Raw genomic sequence first — 15,085 nt, forward strand, 5'->3', positions numbered from 1 at the left:
GTAGAGAGGGAACGCCTGATCTCCAAATGAATAAATCTCATATATAATGGGGAAAAAAATAAATGGGTTTTTGTGCCGGGAATATCAAATATGATGTAATAAAATATATATTTATTAAATAATGTGAACATGGTTTCCAGGTCAAAATTTTCAAATTGCGGATAAATAGTGTATTGTTAAAAATATTCCTGTGCCCTCCTAGACCCGCCCACTTTGAATAATAATTTAGATTACAATCAAGATATAATTAAATTCTCTTTTATTTGACGCCCATATCAATATTTTCCATTGTTAAAAATATTTCTGACCTCATAAGACCTAGTAGACCCGCCTAATTAGAATATTAATAATAAGTATTAAAGTCAAAATTTAATTAAAACACCTTTTATTTGACGCCCATAATATCAATATCATCATGTTGTTAAAAATATTCATAACCTCTTGGACCCACCCATCTAGAATAATAATTATGATTACTAGTAGACTACAGTATATAATTAACACACCTAGCCCTATTAGCCTATCGAGACCGAGAGGGAACGCTAGATCTTTTAATGAATAAATCTTATGTATACTTTTCTACTAAGTTCAAAAAAAAAGTTAAAAATAAATGGGTTTTTGTGCCGGGTCCCCGGGTCTGAACCCTGGGTCTGTGCTCAGGGTTCGTGTCAGAGCAGGCATGAGCACAAAATTGGGTCGTAAATTTTACGACCAAGCAAATTAACAACTCTACACAAGACTACGAATCTTTAATTCCACTGTCATCCCTAAATTGTTCTAAGGTTGTGAAACTTAGGAAATTAGCAAAGCCAACAACAGAAAAATTCAAACGTTTATCAATAAGTGCTTAAGAATTATAAACGGTGTTTTCTACCCTAGACTAATATCGAATGATAAATTATGGAAACTATCAAAATATACTCTAATCCACATTACATTAAACAAAAAATTCATTCGATTCCTAGCTCATATACTGAGAAACCCCAACTGCAATTTAGTTCATGACGCATTAATATTACTCTTTACCTTTAAGGGAAGTCGTACTATAACAAGACACTTTGGTTTTACCGAGTATTGAAAGATGTCACCATGAATTGGAAACAATTCATAAAATTAGATAATAATAAAAAATCTATAAAATAGCTTTTTAAGATTAAATCAATTTATCTAAAATAATATCCCCCTCATTCATTACTCTACTCATCCTCCTCTCCAGCTACTTTAATACCTTCAACAAGATTACAGGGTCATTTCTTTTATAATGATCATATTTTTAACTCAGTGTATTAAACATTAATTTTAAGTCAGCATTCCCCTGTCCAATTACAATATAAAAATGGCAGTAGGTTGAGTTTGGGCTATTTATTTTGGTTCATTCCTCTTAATAAGCCCACAGACGTTTACTATTGTTCATACAAGTACGTATGGCTTGCCCACAAACGTGTAAAGGTTTTCTCATATTTTTCCCTTGAATTTTTTTAAAAAATACAATTAGATGGAAATGAGAAATACATAGTGTAGCTTGCTATGTACAACGTTTAGAGAGCGAATGTGCTTTATCACTCAAACATACCCTTTCCAAAAATAAGGCTGTTAGGAATTTTTTTAAATGACATAATTATTAGTTTATCTTTGTAATGTATGTTTATAAAAGAGATGTCATTTAATGATGAAAAAGCTTAAAAAAATTTAAGCAACTATTACAAAATCAAATCTCTCATTTATTGTTTATGAACTTACAGATTTACAACACAGCCATAGCAGTTTATATATGAGAAATTATGTATCCTTAGCATTCCGCTTTGGATATATTAATTATATTGTGAAGGAAATACAAATATAAATCATTAATAATAATGTTAGGTAAAATGACCCTCATTTATCAAATAAGACAGCCCTAATAATTAAAGTTTAGTGAAAACACTGGGATAATCATTATTTTATATTAGAATTAAATTTAATATTAAATTCCTCAGATTTTGGGAATTTTACAAAAGTATTATCAATATATTTTTTCAGAGAGGGCGCCAACATTGGGGCAAAACTTGTATTTGTAATGGGTGGACTTTTAACCTGCCTATACATTCAATGCGTTGGAAAAAATACAAAACAATGGGGAGAATGGATATAAATTTGAAATAATTTTCGGACAGAAGACTTATATTTTAGAAAAAATTATTTGATAATATTGCCTTTTTATAAAAAATCAATTGGTGAACAAGTGAAATTCCTTGATTTGGAAGGGTTATAGATTGTCCCTGAGAATGACAAGCTTCTTGACAATCATCTATATAATTTTGAGTTGTTTTATAAATTATGGAATAAAATATTTATACCTTAAATGACAATATTTATTTAAGATTATTAATAATATATAACCTTGATTTGGAAGGGTTGTAGATTGTCCCTTAGAATGACAAGCTTGGCAATCATCATAATTTTAAGTTGTTTTATAAATAATGGGATAAAATATTTATACCTTGTAAATTTGAGCTTAGTTTTTTTAGGATATTATTAGTTGACAAAGGTAAAACATCTAAAAATATAATAATATATAATTGTAATTAAATATAAATACTCTGTATTCGTTTACAGGTCCCTGCAAGATTTTTAGTTATAATAAAATCACAATTAATGATCCACCACATCTTTTACGGTAATAGTAATATATAGCACTTTTAAATTTGTGCTGCAAATTAACACAGATATTCAATGTAATCTTTATTTTTTATAGTTTTCTAAAAAAAATATATTTTTTAAATGTAAATTAAATTTTACATACTTTAATTTCTAATTTCCTAAGTGTTGTAGTTTTGTTGTATTATGATATATATTTGTACATATATATTATAAAATGTCAATCAAAAAGAATATATTTTATTTATTAGTTATTTTATCGAGAATTGATATTCAAACACTTGGTATTTTTTTGTTTACTTTTTTACTTTTGATAAATATATTATACGAGATAAATTTTAATGTTCAAGTTTTATGGAAATGAAAAGAAAAACTTTTATGAGATGAAAATTATTTTAATTTGATGTTAATAATTTGATTCAGTCGGGGATTTTATAAAATGAAGAATATGGACTTGATTTTTTGAAATATATTGTGAAACAAATTATATTATTATGAGATTTTGATTGTGAAAATTGAAATATATTTTGAATAAAGAAAGTCTTGGAAAATATTATTTAAATTCTTGGAAATTAATATATTTACATATAAAATATTGGTGCAGTGGTACCAGGGTTCGTTAACTCTTATTAGGGTGATTTTGTTAGGAAAATTTCAGAAGTTATTAATCAAGAAAAAATTTTCTAGGACCGGGTTCCTCAAAATAATAGTGGATTCCGGATAAATAAAGGTAAGAAATTTTTTTTTTGGTATTATAAATTACACAACGCAATAGTAGGATTTTTGGATTAAAATTAGTAATATATAAGATAAAATTTTAAATTTTGGATAATTAATGAAAAAATGGCTTTTTATTTTAATGATAATTATAATAAGCATAGTATTAATAAAATGTCAAATATTAAGAATAATTTTAATAAAATTTTTGATAAGAAATTTAATGAATTGGATGTGACCAATAGTGTGGTTACAGCTTTCATTTTTTTTATATTGTATATATTATTAATTGGTTTCAGACAATTAATTAATAAAATTCAGAGAAGATCAGTGAATAATAAAATAATTAAATTAGGTGATCTAAATAGTAATAAATCTCTAGATATTTCTGAGGATATCAAAAATAGTTTACATTTAATTTTGTTAGAATTAAAAAATTTAAATAGTAAAAAAAATGTTGAAGATAAATATGAGAAATATTTAGATACTGGTGAAGTATTTAATGTTCCTCAAAATATTGACATATCGGAGGATATAAATAAAAAATTAAATTCAATTGTGATTGAATTTAAAGAGAAAATTTCTGAGGTTTTAAGTAAAAAACAAGAAGAAATTTTGAAAAATAATAAAACAGATAATACTTTGAGACAAAGTACCGAGGAATCTATAATTTTACGTGAAATTAGAGAAATGAAAGAAAATATGAAAAATTTGTCCAGAGATGTTTCCAATTTAAAAATTAAAAATAATAATAATATAATTGAAAGTTGTGAACTTTGTGGAAGAAGAGGACATATTGGTAAAAATTGTTATTCAAGAGACCGAAAAACTAATGAGAATTTGACTGCAAAACCAAGTGAAAAAAATGACATAGTGTGTCATCGATGTGGTTTTGTAGGACATATAAAAAGAAATTGTATGGTGAAAGAAGCCAATTTCAAAAGTGGATTTCCGCAACGAACATCGGTAGTGATAAATCCAGTGGTTCGAAGTATACAAAATCCTCAGAGTATAAATGTGAATGAAATTAAAACCTACAATACAGACCATGATAGAATGTGTTTCAAATGTGAAGAAATGGGACACATTGCCTTACATTGTATTCAAAGTGTGAGTGGGTTACAGTGACTATATGATTTGAAAGAGAATCATATAAAAATAGAAAGATCATATTTAGAGAATAATAAATATTTTGATATATATAGTTTTATTAAAAATTTTGTGGATATATATAATAAAATTGATAATCGTTTTAATGTAAGAAATTTTTATTGTCATTTTGATGAAGTAAAAAAATTTTCAATTAAACAATAATCTGAATAAAAATTTATTGTAATCAAACAAGTAAGAAATATCCAGGAGAGATTTTTAATAAAAACATAAATGAGATTCAGAGACTTTTAAATTCTGAGATGAATTTAAATATGAATATTAATTGTATTGAAAAAGAAATTAATCAGTGTTAGTGTTTTCGAATTAAAAGTGATAATATATTGTAATAAAAGTTTTAATAAAAATAACATCTGGGAAGAAAAGTATTATTTATCTTAAGCAATAGAGAAGAATATTTTAATTTAAGAATTAAATTGTTATCAATAAAATAAAAACATTGACTTTAATAAATTCATGTGAATAATACCATGTGGTATGGTATTGGAAAGTTCAATGAAATACAAACTTTTGTGTAGATTAATTTATAAAAAAAATGTATTTTTTTTTAATTTAAAGAGACATTGTTGTGAAACAATGTAAAATTAAAATTTTTTTAAATATTATGTGGTAAAAAAAAAACTCTTAAATAAAAGTCGGTGGACAATAAAAGATTTTAAACTTTGACCTAGTGAAGAATTATGTAAAATAAAAAAGTTCTAAAAAAGGATGGAATGTGATGTGATGATATCGTTTATAGTTTTAATAGTTATAATTATAAATTAAAATATTTTTTTTTATCTATAGTTATAATTATAAATTAAAATATTTTTTTTATCTATCGGCATATCTTCATATTTTTTTTTGTAACATAAAAAAATATAATTGTAGTGGCATATTATATATATATATTGTAATTTTGTATTTTTGCTATATGAAAAGTCTTAGTATGTTTTTTTTAGTGGTTCATATTATTTTCTTAATGATATAACGAAAATATATATGTAATTTTAATAGTGATAATTATAAATTATTTTTTATCCCTATTTGTATTCTTTTATTTTGTTTGTAGTCAATTATTTGTTTTATAATTGAACATTAAGAAAAAGAAAATAATTATAAAGGATTGTTGAATCCAAATTTATATGTATTATAAAACAAACAAAATATATTAATTATTATAATCTGCATGTCGAAAGAAGACAATTAAGAGTTAAAAGTCGATGATGTTCAAAGATAAGATTCGATAAATGACGAGGAAATAATCAATGTCCTTAAAGAACGATAATTATATGGTATCTGGTTTTTTGAAGGGTGGGCGTGTTGTAGTTTTGTATTATTATGATATATATTTGTACATATATATTATAAAATGTCAATCAAAAAGAATATATTTTATTTATTAGTTATTTTATCGAGAATTGATATTCAAACACTTGGTATTTTTTTGTTTACTTTTTTACATTTGACTTTTGATAAATATGTTATACGAGATAAATTTTAATGTTCATGTTTTATGGAAATGAAAAGAAAAACTTTTATGAGATGAAAATTATTTTAATTTGATGTTAATAATTTGATTCAGTAGGGGATTTTATAAAATGAAGAATATGGAATTGATTTTTTGAAATATATTGTGAAAACAAAAATTATATTATTATGAGATATCATTATGAGATTTTGATTGTGAAAATTGAAATATATTTTGAATAAAGAAAGTCTTGGAAAATATTATTTAAATTCTTGGAAATTAATTTATTTACATATAAAATACTAAGCTTAAGTAATTTGCCTATGTTTTCTGAGATAGTTTGAATCTTCATAGTTTAGAATAAAAATGATCGTAATCTACATTTAAACATTGGCAGCCATCTTTAGTATATTCATTGGTAACAAATTGGGAGCCTTTCTATTTTTTAGCGATTTAGATTAAGCTTAGGAAATTAGAAATTAAAGTATGTAAAATTTAATTTACATTTAAAAAATATAGTTTTTTTAGAAAACTATAAAAAATAAAGATTACATTGAATATCTAGGTTATCAATATTTGCTGCACAAATCTAGTAAAAGTGCTATATATTACCATTGCCGTAAAAGATGTGGTGGAAGAGCAAAGCTTTCCAATTGTTATTTAAGTATAACTAAAAATCATGCAGAGACCTGTAAACCAATTCATCAAAGTGTTTAAATTTAATTACAATTATATATAATTATATTTTTAGATGCTTTGCCTTTATCATCTAATATTATCCTAAAACAACTAAGTTTAAATTTACAAGATAAATATTTTATCCCATAATTTATAAAACAATTCAAAATTAAATAGACGATTCTCAAGAAGCTTATCATTCTGAGGGACAATCTTCAATCATTCCAAATTAAGGTTATATATTATTAATAATCTTAAATAAATATTGTTATTTTAGGTATAAATATTTTATTCCACAATTTATAAAACAACTCAAAATTATATAGATGATTGGAAGCTTTCAGGGACAATCTATAACCCTTCCAAATCAAGGTTATATATTATCAATAATCTTAAATAAATATTGTCATTTTAGGTACAACATGTTATATAACCATTATATAAAACAAATTTTAAAAATACTTAAAGTCAATCAGCTTACACATTCCCTCTTTGCTCATATATTTCCTCATATTTCCCTGATTTTCAAAGTAACATTTTTATAACAAATTATATGAAATTTAGATGCTCCCAACATATCAAATGATTTCTATACATCTCCACTAAATTCAGATATGGAAAGTATTACATGATTCTTTTTAATGAAAATTTCTATATCACATTTATTTATAGGTGAAAATTATTTAGAAAATATGTATAATTATGAAGTTGCAGAATCTATAATAGATTATAAAGAAAATATACATATTTTTGGTATATTACTATATATACATCTATACTTATATTTTAGAGGAGCCTACTTTTGTAGATAGACAAAAGGGCAAACCATTGCTATTTTTTGAAAATTTTCTTTACCAATATAATGGTACATATGGCCATACAACCTACTATCGCTGTCTAAGAGCTGATTGTAAAGTCACCGAAAAATATATTCATGGATACACAGTATCCAAAATCCATGAGCATCAAATCATACTAATCTTTTCTGCAAATTAAAAACTTTACAAGCTGTAAAAATAACTGTACAGCAAAATCCTTACAAGGTTGAATATATATCTAAAGGCATTAAACCAACAATGTCTTGAAGATCGGGATATATATAATTATCCTGGAGCCCTCCCACCTTTCATTTCGGTCAAAAACACAATTAAAGGTGTTTTAAAACAAACTAAGCCGAATATTCCCAATAGCAATGATGCTATTCTATTGACTACTGATCTCAAAACAGTCAGTGGTCATAATTTTTTAATAAAAAAGAAGAATAATAAACTCATAGTATTTGTTTGTGCTTCATTAATCAATTTATCATCATATTCCAAATTTATTTATATGGGCGTTTTTTTAGCCAATATACAATCCATATTTTGTATAATCATTACTATGATCCCCATTATATATGCACTTCTTCCAGATAAAAGGAAGGAGTCATATATTGAGCTTTTTCAAATTATAGTTGAATATTGCACATTAAATGGTATCCACTTTTTGCCAGACATGACATAAACTGATTATGAAGCAGTAGCAATATCCTACAATTTGTATTTCCAAATATTTTAGTAAAGGGTAAAGTTTAAATTGTATATAGTCATAGTATAATTTATTCCTAGGCTGCTTCACTTTACACAAGCTGTTTGGCGTAAAGTCCAGCATTTAGACGTATACACCACTGTTCGAAGGATGAGAATACTTCCTCTATGGGAAAGAGAAGACATTGAAGTAGTACGTGATTCTTGCATAGATCTGGCGAGTAATGACCCGTTAATATTAAGCTTCTTAATATAATATGGATTCAACCTGGATAAATTCTGATGCAATGTTTACTCATCAAATTTGGACAAGGTAAATATGTTTTTATTTATTCCACACAGTTTATATATTAATTTATCATAATATTTTTAACATTTAATATATTTTGTTTAGGTATAAGATCCAAGGACCACGTAGCTACAATCATCTCGAGGATATCACAATTCCCTTAAGTGAATGACCAAAAATGTCTATCCGGACATATATTCGTGTATTCGGATTTTGAAAGATAACCAACCCCTAACGCAACTCAAGCTTCTACAAATAAATAATGGCGAAATTGTGACCGAAAAAAATAAAAAATATGTTATAATTAATAAAATTTTTTATAAATCTAACAGAATTATATGATATTACTTCTAAATTTTTTTTATTGACAAAGTTTCTGGTATGATTAAATCTTTGTAATATAAAATTTATACATACTGTTATATGTAAATTATTTTTATATCTATAGTTAAATTTAAAATATTTGCATTATATTTTTAATAAAAAAATTTAATATAAAATTAATTAAAGAAAGTGATATATTATAAGAAATTGGTTATGAGATTATACCAAAAAATAAGACTGGAACATATAGGAAATATATTTTTATTAGTTTATATAAAATATAATAAGTTACATATATATACATTAATACAAAAACGTGGTAATAATTAATTCTAAACAAGTAGAAATTATAATTTATGTCAGAAATAATTATGTTCCTTAATTATGAGCTTATCCTAGAATTTTCCAAAAGTATTAACTATTCATGAAATTTTTTAATGCTTTTTAAAATAATTATAAATTTATAAAAAGCATAATTAATATATTATAATTATAAATTAAGATTTATTATAATATCACTCTTAAAATATATATTTGTAAGTATTTAATATAACTATTGATGAAATCTTTTATTGCCATTTAAACAGGGGTGTATCTAGCCTTTACCAGGGGGCTCAACTAAAAAAATTCTATGGGTGCTTCGTTCCCATACCCCCTAATTTTCTGGCCTTCGGCCCGCTTTTACCCGTCCTTCAGCCGGGTTTTATATTAATATATTATACTTTTTTTAAAATTTGCTAACTCTGAACAATTATTCTGAATTTCATATTCATGACACTCAAAATGTTAACTCATATCAAAACTTATTATGTTAGATAAATTGATTAAACAAAAACACTTAAAACCTTTAGAAGAAATTATGCAAATATATTGAAACCTTAAGTTATTTACATGGCAACCATATTAGAAATGAAACATTTTTTAACTATAAAATAAGAACCAGAGTGATATGATGAAGGCAATTAAGATTTGATATATTATTATCGCACCACCTCTAGTTGGTATATTATATCTTAAAATAATAGTAGTTTGTAATAATATCAAAAATACACTCGTATTAAAAAATTTTCAAAACTGTTTTTCAAATAAGAAAAAAATAGCTTTCCTAAAAATATATAAAAAAAGATATATATTATTAGATCCATTTAAGATTGAATAATAAGAATTAAATTAAAAGTGATTTTGAACTTAGCTAATTATAATATTGAATTTGTTAATTTTCAAATAATAAATGATTATATTTATTTAATTAGGGTTATAATAATTTAAATAATAAAAGTCAATTACGCTTCAACTTTTAAAGCGAAATTAATATTTAGTGAGTGATAGTGATATTATATTTTTAACACAGAATTTGAAGCTGACATAGTGAAAATATAATTTATATGTATAATTCTTTAATAATAACAATAGTATTCATTTAATAAAAATTAAGATAGTCTTATAAATTTCTAAATAATAAAATTAAATCTATATATTACTTAATAGAATTATAAAAGAAATCATTCAGGGGGCTATCAAAAAATTTATTTTTAGTTCAAGGGGATATTAAAAAGGCATTAAAAAAATTTTTTGCTTCAGGGGGCTTGAACTCCTGTGACGCCACCGATTTAAAATACTTATTAAATTTTTAAAACGCCTTGAATAATATGATTTGTAATTATATATATTATAATTTTACCCTTAAGATATACATTTGTATTAAGTATTTTAAGTATTCATGAAATTTTTTAATGCTTTTTAAAATAAATATAAATTTATAAAATGCATACTTAATAATATTATATATAAAATTTATTATAATATCACTCTTAAAATATATATTTGTAAGTATTTAATATAACTATTGATGAAATCTTTTATTACCATTTTAAATATTTATTAAATTTTAAAAACGCCTTGTTAATAATATAATTTGTAATTATATACTAAAATTTATTATAATATATTTGTATTAAGCATTTTAACTATTCATGAAATTTTTTAATGCTATTTAAAATAACTATAAATTTGTAAAACATATGCTTAATATATTATTATTAATTATATATATCAGAGATCTGCAGAGGTACCATTAATACTGCCCGGCTCGGGTTAAAAAATTTTCTGCCTAGCCTGGCCCGGATTTTTTTTTCAGAAATTTTTTACAGCCCAGCCCTGGTTTAAAAATTTTAAGCCCGGTTCAGATATTTTAAAAAAAAATTCTTAGGCCCGGCTTTGAATTTTTTAAAATTATATTCTACCTGGTATATACAAAAAATTCATCTATTTGGTATTTTATCATATTTTTAGGCAATTATTATCATTTAATAAGCATGCATATTATTTTATTGTTTTTTATTCTAAACAGATATATTAAAAATTGATACTATAAAAAATTTGTGTAAATAATATTTTGAGAAAATACATTAATTGTATTTATAAAAAAAATAAAATGATATTTTAATTAATAAAAAATATAACATATATTATATAATAATATTTAATCATTTGCGTATTTATTCCATGGCAGGAAAAGTATAATTATATTATGTAATAGATATTATGAGTGTTAGCTAGTGTTAACTTTCACCAAACATTATATTAATCATAACTATATATAATCATTATAACCATATCTAATTGAAGAATATAATAATTCATGTTATATAAATTTTTTAAAAAAATAAGGTCCAATCAGGGTATTTAAAAAAAAATTTTTAGGCATGGCACAGGTTTTTAAAAAAAAAATTTTTAAGGCCTGGCCTGGTATATTTTAAAAATTCAAAATACCCCAGCCCTGGTACCCAGGACAGGCCTGCAGGTCTCTGATATATATAAATATATTATACTCTCACCCTTAGATATATATTTGTATTAAGTCTATTTGTTTTCATAAATTATTATTTTTTAGTGGTATTATATTTTTTATTATTTTTAGCGATTATTACTTTTAGAAGTAGGTGTCAGGTTACAAATATGCTCATTGCAAACTAATTTGCATATCATATTTGATATTTTATTTGGACATGATAAATTAGTCAAAAAATAGCTATGTCAAATGCTATAGGAAACTACATAGGATATTGTGATCTTCTGATTACCAAAACAAATTTAACTCTTAATTCACACCAAAAATGGCAAAATAATACTTAACACTGTAATGACTGGGGACATGATGCCAAAATAAAAAAAATATACAATTAAAAAATTAATTAAAACAGGCTAGATTTACTTTAAAAAAATCTAGACTTGTCCTTGATATTTAATTTCTGCAGGCCTTATCACTGATGAATCTTTTACATATTAAATTAAGAAGTGTAAAAAAAATTAGTTATGATTTTTTAAATTTATAAAAAATATTTTGCTTAAGGGCTTGTACTTTGCAAAAAAATGAGATATTTTAATCATAGATAAATTTTTTATTAGAACCACCTATGTAAGTACCTTATAAATATCAATTGAATAATTACTAAAAAATGTAAGTAGTATTTTTTGGAATATTTATAAGCAATTATAATAAATATTAATAACTAAAAAAATGAAACTCAATATCCTTATTAAATCAATATAACACCAAAATCTATCAATCTAATAATATTTTTTGTTGTTTAATATTGTATGATATTAATTATATAAATATGGTAAAAACTTGAATTTGAACTGATGACAATGGGTTTAAATTACTGGGATTGTTTATGGATTGCAAATGTTGTTGCTGAATATGTAAGAGATTAGGGTTTTGAAGAATGTTTGCAATATTAGTATTATATAAGGGTAAGGTGGCAGTAGGTGTATTAATATTTTTTACATCCATACTTGAAGACTTGTTCAGAGATAATAAAGTGAAATAATTTTTAATATAAAATGGATTGGCATGATCACGTGTGATATTTTATATAACCTTAACATGTGCCCATTAAATAATTGGTTTTTTATGACCCACAACCCGAGTCGAAGTCGTAGAAATCTGCTCAACCCTGAGCTAGGGTTGAAAAATCGACCACGACCCAACCCGACCCAATGGGCCTGTTGAGCCGACCCATTTGGTCGGCTTGTTGGGTCGGCTTGCGTTAAAATTTGTCATAATCATCATTTTTAAGTTTTTTCGAATTTTTTGAAGCAAATAGGTAAAAATATATATTGTAAACATGTTAAATTAAATTTTTAGTGAATATGTACCTTAGAAAAGTGACAATTGTCATAATCGTCATTTTAAAGTTTTTTCGAAATTTTTGAAGCAAATAGGTAAAAATATATGTTAAGAACATGTTAAATTAAATTTTCAGTGAATATGTACCTTAGAAAAGTGACAATTGTCATAATCGTCATCTTTAATTTTTTTAAATTTTTTGAAGCAAATAGGTAAAAATAAATATTGTAAACATGTTAAAATAAATTTTCAGTGAATATGTACCTTAGAAAAGTGACAATTGTCATAATCTTCATTTTTAAGTTTTTTCGATTTTTTTTGAAGCAAATAGGTAAAATATATGTTGTCTGAACATGTTAAATTAAATTTTCAGTGAATATGTACCTTAGAAAAGTGACAATTGTCATAATCGTCATTTTTAAATTTTTTCGAATTTTTTTAAATTAAATAGATAAAAAAAATATATTGTAAGGATGTTAAAATATTTCAAATAATTTTTTATAACAGGGCATAGGCAGGCGGGAGATAACTCGCCCAATGCTGACCTTTAATTTAAATATCTATTAGAAAAATCTAGAGGTTTATGCAATATTTTTCTTAAAATATTGGCCGTGATAAAAATCGGCTCAAATCGAGCCGTTTAACAACACTATCGCTAATATTTTAATCTTTAACTGACGATTACTAGAACAATAGTTATTGCTCTTTAAATATAGGTAATATGATTTGTATCCCATATTATACCAAATATATCGACGTTCTATATTTGTAGAGCTTCACTTGTGTAAATTCAGAAAATGAGGAAAATATTAAACTTTATATGAAATATAGGAAATATTTATCGATCAATTTAATTGAAAATTTTTAAAACAATTAACAAAATTTGTTTTTTAAAATCAAAATGCAAGTGAAGCAAATATAACAGTTATAATTTATATATAAAAATTGAATAATTTTATTATATATTTTGGACATATAAAAATAAGGATCTTAAGGTGATTACGAAGCAAAAAAAAATATAAAAACAAATCTTGATCTTTGGAATCCAATTAAAAGTTCGGATCGTTTTTTACGACATAACCGAAGATATAATTTAGAAAGTGGTCAATTTGTAAAAATTAATATTACTAAATTACTAAAAAAAAACGCCGAATATTTTGCGTTTTTAAATATTAAAGAAGAAAAATAACATTAACATAATATATATGGGAAATGTGTCATAAATGGCCATGTTTGAAGACTAGCCACCACCTTTTAACTATTATCTTTTCGACCGATTTCTCCCAAAATTTGTCAAAATGTGCATTTTATGATATGTACTTTACCTATTGAATAGAGAATCCAATAAAAAAATAAGCTGTTTTTAGTACTTCTTTCTGGAAAAATCTCGTTACACATTTTTTTGTTTGGTGAAAAAATTACTAATTTAGATTATTGTTATTTTATATAAATATTATCTTTAGGCATTCAGCATTATACGCACAAAAAATTATGGTTTCAAGTTTATTTAATAGGCATATGTATTGACTTATTCATATAGAAATGAAAAGCTCGCTTTAAACATATTTGGTACAAAATCAAATGTTAAACTGGCAAATGATGATATATTCATTAATAACAGATAAACATTATTAATATCTACAAAATTTAATATTCCTAAGAAAACCTTAAAGGTGAAGAGTGGATTAATTGTCTGCAATTTGAAAACTGGGCTCATACTCAATAAACGAATAACAATGATTTATGTTATGTATGTAAATAGTGATACGATTGTTTCATTTATAAATTAATAAAATGGTTTTCATTATTGTTAATAATTCCCTAAATAATTTAATACATCATGAATGATAAAATTATTGAAAATAGTTAAGATAATAATTCATAAATTCAAAATAAATAGTGATTAATTGAGATAAGAATTTTTAATAAAAAGATAATTAAGATATAAAAATTTAGATGTTAATACTAATTGCATTATTAAATTTTTATATGCCTAAAAAATGAAGAAATATATAAGATAGGTTTTTTGCAATCATTTCATATAATTCTTAAATTTATTATGGCCAGTTTCATATTTATCAAATTTATCCATTTAAAAGAATAAACCTTCATAAATTGAATAAAAGAATCTACATGATTTTATAATTAATGGGGATTCAGAT

General features: G+C 24.0%; 1 protein-coding gene across 3 annotated transcripts in view; it reads right to left on the minus strand.

The window, feature by feature from the left end:
* LOC135923098 (transcription initiation factor TFIID subunit 12-like) overlaps nt 1-15,085 on the minus strand; it is a 51,802-nt gene that overhangs the window by 2,872 nt on the left and 33,845 nt on the right. Inside the window, exon 1 of one of the 3 annotated variants that reach the window (XM_065457669.1) lies at nt 12,423-12,625. The exons of 1 other annotated variant lie outside the window; for it this stretch is intronic. In XM_065457669.1, the coding sequence (XP_065313741.1) occupies nt 12,423-12,587 (165 nt within the window). In that variant the 5' untranslated portion in view covers nt 12,588-12,625. Of the gene's footprint in view, nt 1-2,379; nt 2,452-12,422; nt 12,626-15,085 lie in introns of those variants that run through there. One more of the 3 variants, XM_065457670.1, reaches the window with a different exon arrangement.

This window comes from Gordionus sp. m RMFG-2023, chromosome 2 (genome assembly GCF_954871325.1).
Source record: "Gordionus sp. m RMFG-2023 chromosome 2, tfGorSpeb1-WG-v2, whole genome shotgun sequence".
In the NCBI taxonomy this organism is placed as follows: Eukaryota; Metazoa; Nematomorpha; class Gordioida; order Chordodea; family Parachordodidae; genus Gordionus; species Gordionus sp. m RMFG-2023.